At 35.2% G+C, this 13,937-nt stretch overlaps 1 protein-coding gene and 1 pseudogene across 2 annotated transcripts; one reads left to right on the top strand and one right to left on the bottom strand.

Annotated features, from left to right (window-relative positions):
• The window catches only part of LOC109243290, a 6,702-nt pseudogene extending 2,229 nt beyond the window's left edge, over positions 1–4,473 (top strand).
• A 565-nt stretch (positions 4,474–5,038) lies between these two features.
• LOC109243289 lies at positions 5,039–10,574 on the bottom strand. Of its 2 annotated transcripts, XR_002070536.1 has the most exons (3): positions 9,420–10,574; positions 6,499–7,293; positions 5,039–5,993 (listed from the first exon to the last, which is right to left on the bottom strand). XR_002070536.1 is itself a non-coding variant. In XM_019410195.1 (2 exons), exon 1 carries the CDS (start codon positions 10,456–10,458, stop codon positions 9,436–9,438), a length of 1,023 nt encoding a protein of 340 aa, XP_019265740.1. In that variant the 5' UTR covers positions 10,459–10,574; the 3' UTR covers positions 6,277–7,293; positions 9,420–9,435. The 2 variants fall into 2 exon arrangements, 1 of the variants encoding a protein (XP_019265740.1); XM_019410195.1 differs by lacking the exon at positions 5,039–5,993 and having other exon boundaries at positions 6,277–7,293.
• Positions 10,575–13,937: the final 3,363 nt, after the last annotated feature.

The following is a 13,937-nucleotide window of genomic DNA, read 5'->3' as shown; positions in this document are numbered from 1 at the left end:
ATTAAGATATTATTCTCCTTTTCTGAGAAAAGCTTAATACTGAAAGCTAGCAACCAAAAAATATGGTTTTATGATGGATCAAATATATTATAGAATGTTGAACATTTTTTTGCCGATCAACAATATTTATATGACATCAGTTCAAATATTTATCTGTAGTGCTAAGAGGTGGTGGTTGTCCCATTGCTATGTGAATATCGTTGGAATCTTTTACTGCAATTCCCAATGGGAATTATGCAGTCTCATATTTCTTTTCTACCACATCAGGTTCTGTGGGCTGGATTTGACAAGCTGGAATGTGAGGGAGGCACTACTCGTCAAATTTTGCTCTTGGGGTGTCAGTATGGTTTCCATGTTTGGGATGTTGAAGATTCTGACAATGTACACAACTTAGTTTCCAGGCAAGATGGTCCTGTTTCTTTCGTGCAAATATTACCAAAACCAATAGCATCAAAGAAGCACGAGAACAAATTTTCTGGCAGTCACCCAGTTTTAATACTTTGTGCTGATGCGTCCTTGTCTGGAGGTAGTAACAGTCGAGAGGGCATAGGAAAACTTCATGATGGAACCATCCAACAGTATCATGACCAAGCAAGTACTGGTTTTCTGCCCACTGCTGTTTGGTTTTATTCCCTGAAATCTCACTCTTATGTGCATCAGTTGAAGTTCAGATCAGCTGTTCACTTGGTCAGGTGTAGCTCTCGAGTGATTGCAATCTTACAAGCAGCTCAGGTATGTGCATGATATCACAAACATTTGGTTAATCTTTTCTTGCTAGACTTGGGTTAAGTTGTTTCTATTGCAGATACACTGCTTTGATGCTGCAACTCTAGATAGGGAATATACTGTTGTTACCAATCCTGTCATCCCGGGTTTTTCAGGGTTCGGCAGTATAGGTGTGGGACCTCTCGCTTTAGGTCCCAGGTGGATGGCCTATAGTGGAAGTCCAGTTACACTCTCAAATTCTGGTCATGTCAATCCGCAACACATTGCTCCTTCAGCTAGTCTCCCCAGTCCGGCTCCAAATGGGAGTGTTATTGCTCATTATGCAAAGGAATCCAGCAAGCAACTTGCTGGTGGTATTATGACTCTAGGGAACATTGGGTATAAGAAGCTCACTAGGTACTATTCTGACCTGTCACCAGATGGTAATAGTTCTCAATCTCGGAATGCTCGTCTGAAGATACCAGGAACTGCTAATGGTCATTTCCCAGGTGCAGAGAGTGTTGGAATGGTACAAATTACTCTGATCAACATCAATTATCTCACTGTGAATGGTGATTTAAAATTAGGTCTTCATGTACCATGTCACTCACTTGTTTCTATCTCTGCTCCTTGTTGTGGATAGAATAATTTTCGCTCTCTTCCTCATTTGATTTGATTAACATAAAAAATTAGTTCTTGACTGATTTATTGATTTATTGATTATGCAATAAGTTCCTTCCATCTTCATAATCAACTCTTACATTATGGTTATTGCTTGCTTTGTATATGCATGTATTTGTTGCTCCTCTTTTCTCTTAATTATGTTTTTGATGTTGAGAAGTGAGTTGTATTTGGTGCTTTGTGAAAAATGCTGTCGTGGGTCAACATTGGACCTCTATGTTAACGTCATGCATTTCGTGCATCTTAGGTCATAGTCAGAGACATCGTCAGCAAAGCTCTTATTGCTCAGCTTAGGGCACATAAGAGTCCTATTTCAGCTCTATGCTTTGATCCTAGCAGTACTCTACTGGTGACAGCTTCAGTTCAGGGTCATAATATCAATGTATTCCGGATAATGCCTATACTATCTGAAAATACCTCAGCTAGTGATCCTGGTTCATCATATGTCCATCTTTACAGGCTGCAGCGTGGACTGACTAATGCGGTAGGTGTAGTGCATCTGCATTTTCGTCCTGTATAAATTTATTGTTTTATGAGGACTGTAGTCAACTAAATCTTCCTTTTGGTCATCTCAGGTCATACAGGACATAAGTTTTAGTAGTGATAGCCAGTGGATTATGATAAGTTCTTCCAGAGGGACTAGCCATTTATTTACAATTTCTCCTTCAGGGGAAGTGGTTGATTTTCGATCTTCAGATGCATGTCTTACTAATACGAGTAATGGCTCTGTTGTGATGGAAAAACCTGCAGTTCATTGCGCCTCAAATTCTAAAATTCAGGTGCTTAATCAACAGAGCGTCTCTGAATCTGGCCCTCCAGTGGCCCTTTCTGTTGTTGGTCGAATAAGGAGTGGAAGTAATGGTTGGAGAAATACTGTGAGTGGTGCTGCAGCTGTTGCAACTGGACGGACGGGTTCTTTTTCTGGGTCCATAGCTTCAGCTTTTCGCAACTGCAGAAGTACTAATCAATATGCTGATTTAGGCCTTCCAAAAGCAAATTATTGGCTGCTTGTTTTTTCATCTTCGGGCTGTATGACACAATATTCATTGCGTATGTGTTCTGAGCTAGATGCGATACCAACTATTCCATTTGTGGGTTCAACTTACGGAGCAGGTCCTGAAGTGGATACACTATTAGTGGTAAAGGCAATCCAAAAGTGGAATATTTTCCAGAAACAAAATTGCAAAGAACGAGATGATAATGCTGATATATATGGTGAGTTTGGAAGTTCTGATAGCAGTAAAGTTTTTCCTGAAGGAATAACAAAGGGAAATGGTCTCTATTCCAAGACTAGGGACACAATCACTAAAGGAAAGATAAGTTCAGAGGAAAAACATCACATATACATATCTGAAGCAGAGCTTCAGATGCATAAACCTCAGAATCCACTATGGGCAAAACCTGAGGTACTTTAATTGTCGTATAGTACCATGATCTTTATCCAGCAAATCACGCTTCCATCCTTGTGTAATTGCTGATATCTCCATTATCTTTTTTTATTTTATGTCCAGGTATATTTTCAATCATTTGATATGGATAGGATTTATGTAGTTGATGGTTGTGGTGGAGAGGCTGAGGTTGAAGTAATTCCAACCCATATGGTTGAGGCGAGGTCAAAACGTTTAGTTCCAATTTTTAATCCCCTTCAAGCTTCCAAGACCCAACAAGGGAGGTAATCAATATTCTTTCTTGACTTCACGTATAGATGCATTCTGCTTGGTCCAGAAAGTAATCCAACAAATTTGGGTTTGTGTGATCGTTCTTTCCATGGGATTGAAAAGATTTATAAACTGATTTTCTGTTTAGGGTGGGGAGTGATTTTCTGATTTGGTATTAATTATTGGGTTTGCTTTATTTTGTATTATTTTGCTTATAGTATTCTGGTACATACACAAATACACTATCTAAAGTAGAGGTTTCTTTTTTGGTTTAACGGATAAATTAGGCTTCATGCTCATAGCGACAATGGCCAGCAGTTATCTCCTATGCCGGAGGTCTCAGAAAACAGCAAGCTTACGTTAAATGGTGGTTGTGCCTCTGTTGATGGGTCCAGCATTGAACTTCATCATGCCAGAGAAACCGAGTGCAATAGTCTTCGAATGACAAGTCATATAAGTAGAGACTTTATAAATAGTAGTGACAGCCCTGAAGCAGCCACTCGCCTAGATTTCGTCAATAACACAAGGAGCACCATGATGCAGACAAATCAAAGTTTATAAACTGTAAACTAGGTGGTACAAAAACAGAGAATCATTTCGAAGATGAGGTTGGCGAGTTTAATTGAAACTGAAGGTAATGTACTGCAACCCGGTTTTTGCTTTTGTTTTTTCTGAACAGCTTTGTGCTATAACTGAGTAATGTTACGACACTTTTGCTTGGCACAATTCTTTCGTGGCTTCTTTGGTTTGAAATCAATGTTTTATTTGAGCATGCTTGGACTGCTATATTGGCCTTCTTTTTTTTTTTTTTTTTTGTTATCTCTGCTTATATGTGACATGGCTCTGCTCTGCAACCATTTAGTCGGTCAAAGGGCTTTTAATGTTATGATCTTTGTTTAAGGCTTGCTTGTAGTGGCTTCAATATCTGTTCAAGAGATTCATTCTCTTCTCTCATTCTTTATGAGAGCACATTACAGTAGCAACAGCTTGAACTCTGAAAGATAGATCGGCATGCTGATAACTTCTGTTCTCTTCTTGTTCATTTCTGATGAGTCAAATATTTCAAATGAATAACATCTTCTGAATTCACTTAATTGTCTTGGCTATTCATTTATGTAAGAGTTCGAATTTCTACATTTTTTTTCTGTGGTTAATAATTAATGATAATATGGTTATTTCTTGTCAGGTTTTCCTCCAATTATTTGGGTGGAAGGTTCCTGGAAGTGTTAGTAGTATTATGTTGGTGAATATGTAAAGAAGTAAGAGGTATGAGGGTCCTTGACTGTGATATGCTCATATTGTGAGTAATTTGATATTGTAAATAATAAACTATGAAGTTGTAAATAGTAGAACCAGTCTTTCAACTTGTTGACTTGTTTGATTGCTCTCGTCTTTCACCCATCGATATCAAGCATTTTTTATGTCTAAATTGACAGCTGCCAATCAATACCTTTCTAGCTCTCTGTGTTGTAGCCATCTGGAAATTTAGACATTGCTCACTTATCTAGAAAAAGCCTCGTCGATTTACGTGTAATAGTTCTAAATATTTCACTTTACACAAATAATTACTACTATTTAACAACTAATACCTAAATTCCGGTGGTACTGTATCTCCCACATTGATTAAGCAGATACACATTGTGTTCCTCTGTTGTATATTATGTGCGTACGTATTTCCGGAGATTCTAAAAAAGGTTAGAACTTTATAACTTAAGTTTCGAGAAAATTATTCTACGGCATTTAGCATATTATATGCCATTTGGCGCAGAGCTTATCCAACAGGCAACAGAGAATACTGTTTATATGAATGTGTGCACTCAATGCTGTCTGAAGACAGACCTGGTCATGGCCATAAGGTTACATGTACAATGGCCATAATTTCCTTTTTTAACATTTATTTTTTTGGGGAAATGTTATTCAAGAGATAATGAGAATACTAAAAATTTAAGGTATGCTTTTCAAATTGGACATTTGAAAGAGAAACCCCTAAAACATGGAAAAAAAACTTGCGGCCAATATTTGCATCAAACCAAATGATTTGATCTTAAGGGTCACAAATTTACTAATTTGGTGGAGACATAAGACGCGGGTAAGCTTTTTCTCGCAGAAACATTATGGTCAAGGCAAGGCAATTGTCCGGGCTAGCTTGCGCGAACTTTGACTAATTCCAGCAACAGGTACCGGGTAACTCTACCCCCGAGGCTTGGATAGATGGGAAGAAATAACTAATAATTTTTTGTCTCCACTAGGATTTGAACCCGAGACCTCATGGTTCACACCCCCACTTCATTGACCACTAGGCCACACCCTTGAGTACTGTGACGATTATTATGGTAATGATTTCATTAGTAACTTGAGTACAAAATATATACCGTTATGCACTCACATAACTCTTAAGAGGTAGTAAAGACGATAAGTCCTTTCTCTTACAGCATCTCTCGTATTTGAAAGTTAGAAATGATGCAGCTCCAATTATCACCAAGTCTTAGGCCTGTCACAGTTTTACCAGCTAAAGGTTTCAAGAAAATATTGCAGATATAATAGCCCAGGAAGCGTTAGCACAGCTGTCTCTGAGCACAAAGGCTTGAAAATATTTCAGCAGAATATAGCAGTATGAAGAAGGTATAATATAGCAGTATGAAGAAGGTATAATATAAAAATAAGCTGATTATGCTTGCTAGGTACATAGACAACCTTAGGAGAATCACAAATTCACAGTACAAAGCAAAATAACAAGTGAAACACTAAAGTTCTATTGCCGTTCGAGTTGGTAGAAAATTGTACTAGTAAAGAAAGAACATACTCACAGTGAAGTTAAACCACCATTTCTATTTTCTTTCATTGATGTGAACAGCCATTTTGCTGTTTGCATCCTAAAGATCTCCTGAGCTGTTCTTCTATTAGGTAATTGTAGAATCATGTATTTAAATCTCTTGATTCCCCTGCACTCTGTTAGGGGATGATACATGAAGCATTGGAAGAACTCTCAGACCGAAAGTAAATACAAATATAAGAGATTATTGCAAAAATTAAGGACGAAAAACCAGATGGATAACCTTTGGATTCAAGCTTAAAGCTATTTTATTATGCTCTTACCGTGCCTTCTACAAACCTATGTACAATTGGAATAATTTGAAGGTATCAGTGTACCACACGGTGTCATAGACCACAATTTGTCCGCAAGACAAGGAAGTTAGAGTTGGTTAATTCTCTCTCCCGCTAAATAAATAACTAGAACACAAACAAGTAGTAAAATTTATGAAGCAAAAGGCCATGAGAAATCCACAATGCAAACCTCAGCCACAAAAGGCAAAAATGACATGCCGCATACAAATTAAAAGCACAATTGGTCCTAGAGTGCATTCATCCAAGCTAAGGCTTGAGAAGTGCATATTCTCTTGCACGTTAGTCTCCTTGAACAAAAAAAATAAAAACTGCCAAATTTCAAGATTACCTATAGTACCGGCATGTAGCATCTAGCAGCATTCTAGAACTGCTGCATTGTCTTGCTGTGAAGCTAGCACATGAGCATCCAATGAATGCCAACGCCCGTCTCAGTTGTTATCAATAACTTGTCCCTGCCTTAGCTGATAATTCACACTCCCAACACGTACTTGCCTCTGATAATATTCATGCCGCTTTTGTTGTTGCATCATCACTTCTCAAGAACTCCTGGTATCTGAAGAAGGTTGTCCTTCGCATAATAACAGATAGAAAGCCCTATTCACCAATGCAAGCTTGATTTTTCTTTCAATCCTTTGCCCCTTTCTATCATTGCAGTTAAATGGTGCATAAGTTTAATAGGTTCACAAAGGGGATTGTTCGAGTTAAGGAATTAATGGAGAAAGACCAAAAGGCAAGGTCACAGTACACGGGAGGGTCAAGAAGAAAGGGGGAAGCCCAACATATTGCAGCAAAAGTTACAAACCCTCAGTCCGATAACCACAAAAGGATAATTTGGCGGAGGTAAGCCTTGAAATCATAAAGTAAATTACATGTACTTAGAATGAATGTAACATCCATTCCTCCCTCTCCTTGAAATAGTTGTAATATTTCTACAAAGTATGAATATCTTTTCAGTTGTTTCCCACTCTTGATAAGGTAGTCTTCCTGGATTATGACATCGTAGCTCAAACTGATCTTTCACCTCTATAGTACATTGAAATGAATGGAAAGATGAGCACAGCTATGGACACGTGCAGGGAGAAAACAAGAGTTTTCTCATCCTCTGATAGCAAAGAACTTGATCCTAGTGAATGCGCATGGAACCATGGAATCAGCATTGTTTATCAAGAAACATGAAGGAAAAGAAATATAATTCAAGCATATCAATATCGGCTCGAAGAGGTAAAATACAAGTGACATAAAAATGACATTTCTTTTTTGAAGAAATGCATTCTCGAAAATGTGATAACCTTTATAAAGTTATGTTTAGATAAAGCCCAATTTTTATTAAACAAATACAACTTTAGTGCTGGTGTGATCTACTTCAACGGTTGTGCAAAACCTTAGCTAGATATAACATTCCAACAACTTCGACGTTGCTGGAGCAATAGGTGTACTTTTTCGATAAATTTATCAAAAACTATCATCTTATAGCATCTTCAGAGTACCTCAGAAAGGTGCTTGTAAATGAGCGAACATAAGTCTGAAAGGAGTTCAAATGACTAGAGGGTCTCCAATTCAAGAGAAGAAATGGCAACATCTCAAGGCTAGACATATACACACATATGTGCAAAAAAATTAATCTTTCCATTTTTTCATACTTGTTTTTATAGTATATATTCTTAAATGACATAAAGTCTTTAACTTCACATAATAATATTATTATTTAAATTAGAAAAGGATAATTTAAATAATGAGATGTTAGACATGCATTTGCAATATGGTACCTTTGATAATGTTCTTAAAAATATATTTTCTAATATGAAGATTTAAGTAGTTTAATTCAGAGTTTTAAAAGAGTAGATATCTTTCTTTCTTTTTTTAAAATTTTTTGTTACTTTTTATTTTTTCTACTAACTTTAATATTGTCTAATTTGAAATAAAATATAAAATCCATTATTAAAATTTTTGGGGACCTAAATCAAGGCTTTACTAGTCTCCTACTAGAGCCACTTGCCCACCCCTAATATTCTCGATCACATTTGTAGAGTTTGAAATTTCAATTAAGATAAGACAACAATGGCTAGAACATTAAAGACAGTGTGTCATTCAGTTACCAAAAGCGAATGAAGCTGGTTGAACAGTACGTTCATGGTGGGGTAGTAGTCTGTAAATAAATGTTGATCATCAATGAGCGGCGACTCACCAGAACTGGTGGCCTAAAACCAAAATATATTAAAAAGACCCTGAAACTTCTTTTATAAAATCCATATAATACTGAGACACAAAAAACTCGGCATGACTTTGATCTAGTGGTGAGAGCGCAACTCATGATGTATGGGTTAGGCGCACATCATATGGTATTGAATTCTTCCTTTAACTAAAAATGGTAAAGGGATGAGCCCATTATCCATTGTGTTTTGAACCTTGCTACATTTGTCTCGTAGATCAATCAAATGTGACAAAAATGAATAGTTAATCTAGAGAATTTGAGTTAAAATTAGAAAGTAAAATCGTGAGAAACGTAAAAAAAAAAGGACTAAACATAGAGGAAAAAAATAAAATTGATGAGAAGGTAAATATATTATTTAATTTAGTGAGAGAAAAAAAATTATCCTATTAATTCACTCAATCCTACCTCTGCTAGATTTTAAAAAAATTATTAAGATTTTAAAATTTTTTATTAAATATTATATAAATATAAATTATAAAGTATATATTACATAATAATGTAGTAGTGTTATATATTTTCGGGGTCTTAAATATTTGGAGGCCTAAGACAAGGGATTCACTTGCCTTACCCTAGAGCCGCCCTTGCTCCTTAGCAATAACAATACAGATGTTGATGCTTAGTTCGTGAAGCCAACACCTCTAGTTGCTTGTTCTTTCTTCTTTTATTTTTCTTTTCCCGGTTTTGAGTAGGGATTGTGAGGGGTGTGTGTAGAGAGACAAGATAGCAGAGATTAAGTTTTGAATTCACTAAAACGTGGTAAAGTTAGTATATATACGTCAAACAAGAATATACTGTAACAGTTCCAAGAAGATCAAAATGGAAGGAGATCGTGAAACAAATAATATCATAGCAAAGGTTCACAAGAGGCATGTGCATTCTAAAAGTTAGTCATCCTTTTTCTAAAAGTCGTCTCCTCTCCTTTCTTTATCTTCAATTCCAAATAATCACAGTAGTTTTTATTACATGGTATAGATAAAAGTTAAAACAAATAAAACTACATTCAACTGAATAGTTGTGATTTACTTTAGCTGTGATACCTTGAATTGGCGTGCTTCACTTTTGTCCCCTTACATTTGACACCAAATCTTTCAAGAACTTTGCTGACTTTGTGATTGGTGAATTAATCGCCATCAAGTTATACAAAACATTCTCAACTTCCTCAATTGATGGCCTTGTTTTAAACCTCGAAACCACCTTCAATTCTCCATCTTCTTCAACAAAGACATACCATTTCTCACCACTCAAAACCCCATTCCTCACACACTTAAACATCACACCATTTCTCTTACTCAATATTCCTTTAACCTCTAATCCCATAAATGAATACACAACCTCAAATGAACCCACAAATCCACTCAACTTACCAAAGCTACTTTCTTCATCAAACCCCCATTTGGGATTGAAAATCACCACAGGCTTTGGATACAATGTATCAGCAATAGCCTCCATTACACTTAATCTTGAAACCTCTGGAGCCATAAACACAACCACATCTCCAGAATTTACCATTCTGATATCCTCATCATCAGATATTGATGAAATATCAAAATTTTCAATAATGGGGTTTGAAGACTTACTCTCAAAGGCTTTTTGTGCAGCTTGAGTTAAGCTTTGGTTAGGCCATAAAAGCAGAATCTTGATTTTTGGGCCTTTTCTTTTAATGGGCATGTTTGCAAAAATATCAAGAGCAAGCTGAGATAGTGCAGATGAGGAGTCATCAACAACTGGAATTTCAACACGAAATCTTGGTTGTTTGAGTTTCTTGAGTCTCCCAACAAGCTTAGGATTGTTAAGGGGTTTCTCTAAAGTAGTTAAAAGAGACAACTTTGCTTGGGAAATGGCATCTTCTTTAGTGGTAGGTGGGGTAGGAGAAGAGAGTGAACATTGAAGAGGTAAAAAATTGAACTTGGTTGGTTTTGTGAAGGAAACAGAGAGATAAAGATTGTTAAGTTGCTGTGTTGATCCTATAAAGCATAAGGAAGAAGTTGAGGATGGCAATTTGGTAAGGTTGAAATGGAACAAAGGGTGAAAATTTTGGATGGGTTGTGCATGGAATTTAAGAAGATTGGAAGCCATTTGAAGTGAATTCTTGTCAAAGGGGATAGAGTTTTTGGAAAGAAATTGTTACAACTTTGGGAACATCTGGTCATCTGGATAAGGTATAGATAAAGCTTTTAGAGAAAAAAGAAATTGTGAATATTGAAATGAAAATTTTAGTTGAAATATAAAGGGAGAAATTCAAAAATAGCCACATTTATAAGTGGTCGTTTAAAAATAGCCCAGTTTCAAAAGTAATTGAAATCTAGCCACTTTTCATGTAAAGATAAATCTAAGCGAAAACACTATTCAAAACCCCGAAAATACGCCAGTATATTATGCTGGAGTTTGCTGGAACTCCAGCATATTATACTGGAGTTCCACGATAAGTATGCTGGAACTCCAGCATAATATAATGGAGTTACAGCATAAGTACACTAGAACTCCAGCATAATATACTGGAGTTCCAGCAAAGTATAGCGGTCCAGTATAATATGCTGGAAGTTCATACACAAGTGCTCGAATCTCCAGTATATTATGTTGTAACTTTCCGTGTGTTGGAGTTCCAGCATAATATGCTGGAAGTTCATACACAGGTGCACCAAACTCCAGTATATTATGCTTGACCGATCTCTGTTGCAGCAAAATAATGGCTATTTTTTATTGACTTGGTAAACACTGGCTATTTTTGAATGATCAGTCCGAAAACTGGCTAGACCGTGCTATTTTTTCAAATATAAATGCATATTCGAACTACAACTTCAACTCCAAAATTCCTTCTTTTTTTCTTTTTGCCGTCCACATTTAACTTTATTCCCAATTTCACAAACAAATGTTAACTTGGAGTACTAGCTCGTAAGCAAAAAAGTCAACCACAAAAATTCCGCATGTACGACGCGTTTTGCAATTTATTAATTTTTGCATAATTATACAGCGTTGCTTTTAGTAACTAAATCAGTTGCAGACGCATCAGCTAAGAGCTTGTTTGGATGGTTGTTCACATTATATCGTATTGTATTGTTATCCCAAAACAATGTTTGATTTGATTGTTTCATTATAATTGGTTGTATTATATGTTAAATCCATTGCCGGAACAATGAAAAGTGCCCTTTTTTTTAAACGATCGATCTGGTGTGGTGGGATTGTTTCCTATTTTTCTTTTCAATTATGCCCTAACTTATTACTCTACAATTCTATTTTACCCTTTACCTTTTTTTCTATTTTAACTCCAAATCTCCATCCTATAACCTACTTTATTTTTTTTCAGAACAACTACCACCAACGTTAAAGGTGTTTTGCCGCCTTCTGTTTTATTTTTTCTCCTAATTTGCTTTTAACTCAATTCTAATTAGTTGTGCTCCTTTGTTTTGCCTTCTTCCATCTCACTCCTTTGTTCTACTTTCTTAAGGTGTTTTGCCTTCTTCCATCTCACTCCTTTGTTCTACTTTCTTAAGGTGTTTTGCCTTCTTTCGTTTTGTTTTTTTTTTTTAAATTATTTTTATGCATAATTTATGATAAGTTTAATATTTAAACAAATTGAGGGTACTCTAACCTTCCCGACCACGATTTTTTCTTCTTTTTTTTTTTAGGTATTTCACTGCGAAATAAGAAAGAAATAAAAAATTATATTTTCCTAGGTATCAAAAATCTAGTAAATAAAAGAAATTATTTAGTAAACTTATCAGTTACAGTACAGTACGATATAGTCAAATCAACCAGCAAAATATTATTTAACAATAACAAACAATACAATCTATCCAAATATTGTATTGATAAATAATACGATAGAATACAATACAATATATTATAAAATGATGGGGAATAATGATCCAAATAGAGTGTAAGAAAGGGAGTAAAGGAGCCAAGTTTAATGTTTTTGGTACATTATCCATGGGTGGTTGGATTATAAGGCCAGTAAAGCAATCTCTTGGGGACCCTTTTTTCTTAAAAATGTATTGTATATGTATTATTAAAAAAAAATATGTGTACATTTAAATTTAAAAAGATTTTTTGGAGCGAAAGTACAATAACTTTAACGTGAGGATCATTGTAATAATTGGAGAATGAAATAATTTTTAATAAATTATTTTCTTACATGGGTCGGGTAGCTATTTTCTTTGCCTCTATTATATCCTAACAACTAAAACGGGCCACATTATTATTTATATATTTACCTTTTTCATTTTTTCTTTTACCTATTCTTATTCGCAATACTGAAAAGTCTCAAAAATCAACAACTTACCGCCACTTACAAGTTGTCTTCTTCAAAGCATTACAACAAGCAATCATTATATTGAAGCAATACAGCACTTTCCGTATCATTATATCAACTTATCTTGCTTTATAGTTTCTTAACCTTTCATTTTCTACTACTATTTATTGTTTCTTGTACTTCGATTATCTTATTTATCTATGATAGCTACTAGTCCTTTTTAGACTGCTTTATCATGACTTATTCGCTTTCGTTAGTTTCATTTTCATACTGCATTGAATTGATTGTCCTTATCTGACCTTTATTTTGCCATGCTTTCTCTTGAGCCGAGGGTCTTTCGTAAACAACCTTTCTACCTCCCAAGGTAGAGGTAAGGGTTGCGTACATTCTACCTCCCTAGACCCCACTTTGTGAGTTTTCACTTGGTATGTTGTTGTTGTATTATATCAACTTGAGCCAGTTTAAAAAACTTTATTTTATACTTTTTAACTGCAAATTTATCGTTGATATTCTTACTTAGAGCCTCTCTCTGAAATTTGGCTTTAGGCCCCCAATCTTGTTGAAACAGCCTGACGTTACCTAATCGGCTAGTCCCTCAACTGAACTCCGACAAAGGGGGAAGATGTTTTATTGGGAATATTTTCTAGTACTATAATTTTATGCAAGGTAACTGTGGAATGAAGGCATGTATTTGTAATAGTGGGATAAATTATTGGCAAAATATCTTAAAACCCCTCTAAACTTGTCACGCATTATTGGTTATATCCTTAAACTAACTATGGTCTTAATTACCCCCCTATACTTGGTTATTCGATAGCTGTTATCTCCTTGGACGATCTCATCCCAGGAAAGTGGCATGCACTCGCCTGCCACGTGAATTTTTCTGTCTATGTGGCATTTTTCTGAAAAATAAAATATATTTTTACCTTTTTAAGTATGTTACTTTTTTAGATAATTTTTTTCGAATAAAAATTATAATAAAACTTGGATAGAACTACATTAATTAGGCTAAAAAAATTTATTTGGCTAAAAATAATAAAGTTTTAGTTATTCTTTTTTTGAATTTGATCTGAAAATAAAGATTTATACAATTGAAATAAATAGTCAAGGCATCTAAAAAGTTACAAAAGATACGTAGTTTAAAATTAATTATTTTGGCTATAATTTTTTATGTAGCTCTAAATTACGGTTCTCTAAAAATATTTTTTTTTACAGATTTTAACTAAAACTTTATCATTTTTAGCCAAATAAAAAAATTTAGCCTAAATAATGTAGTTCTATCCAAGTTTTAATATAAATGGTATTC

Source organism: Nicotiana attenuata, unplaced genomic scaffold (genome assembly GCF_001879085.1).
Source record: "Nicotiana attenuata strain UT unplaced genomic scaffold, NIATTr2, whole genome shotgun sequence".
NCBI classification, from domain to species: domain Eukaryota; kingdom Viridiplantae; phylum Streptophyta; class Magnoliopsida; order Solanales; family Solanaceae; genus Nicotiana; species Nicotiana attenuata.
The sequence above is the reverse complement of the archived record's forward strand: the minus strand, read 5'-3'. Positions and strand labels throughout refer to the sequence as shown.

What these genes read in the sequence shown, in the direction of transcription:
- LOC109243289 (XM_019410195.1), bottom strand. Translation starts at nt 10,458, where the DNA reads ATGGCTTCCAATCTTCTTAAATTCCATGCACAACCCATCCAAAATTTT.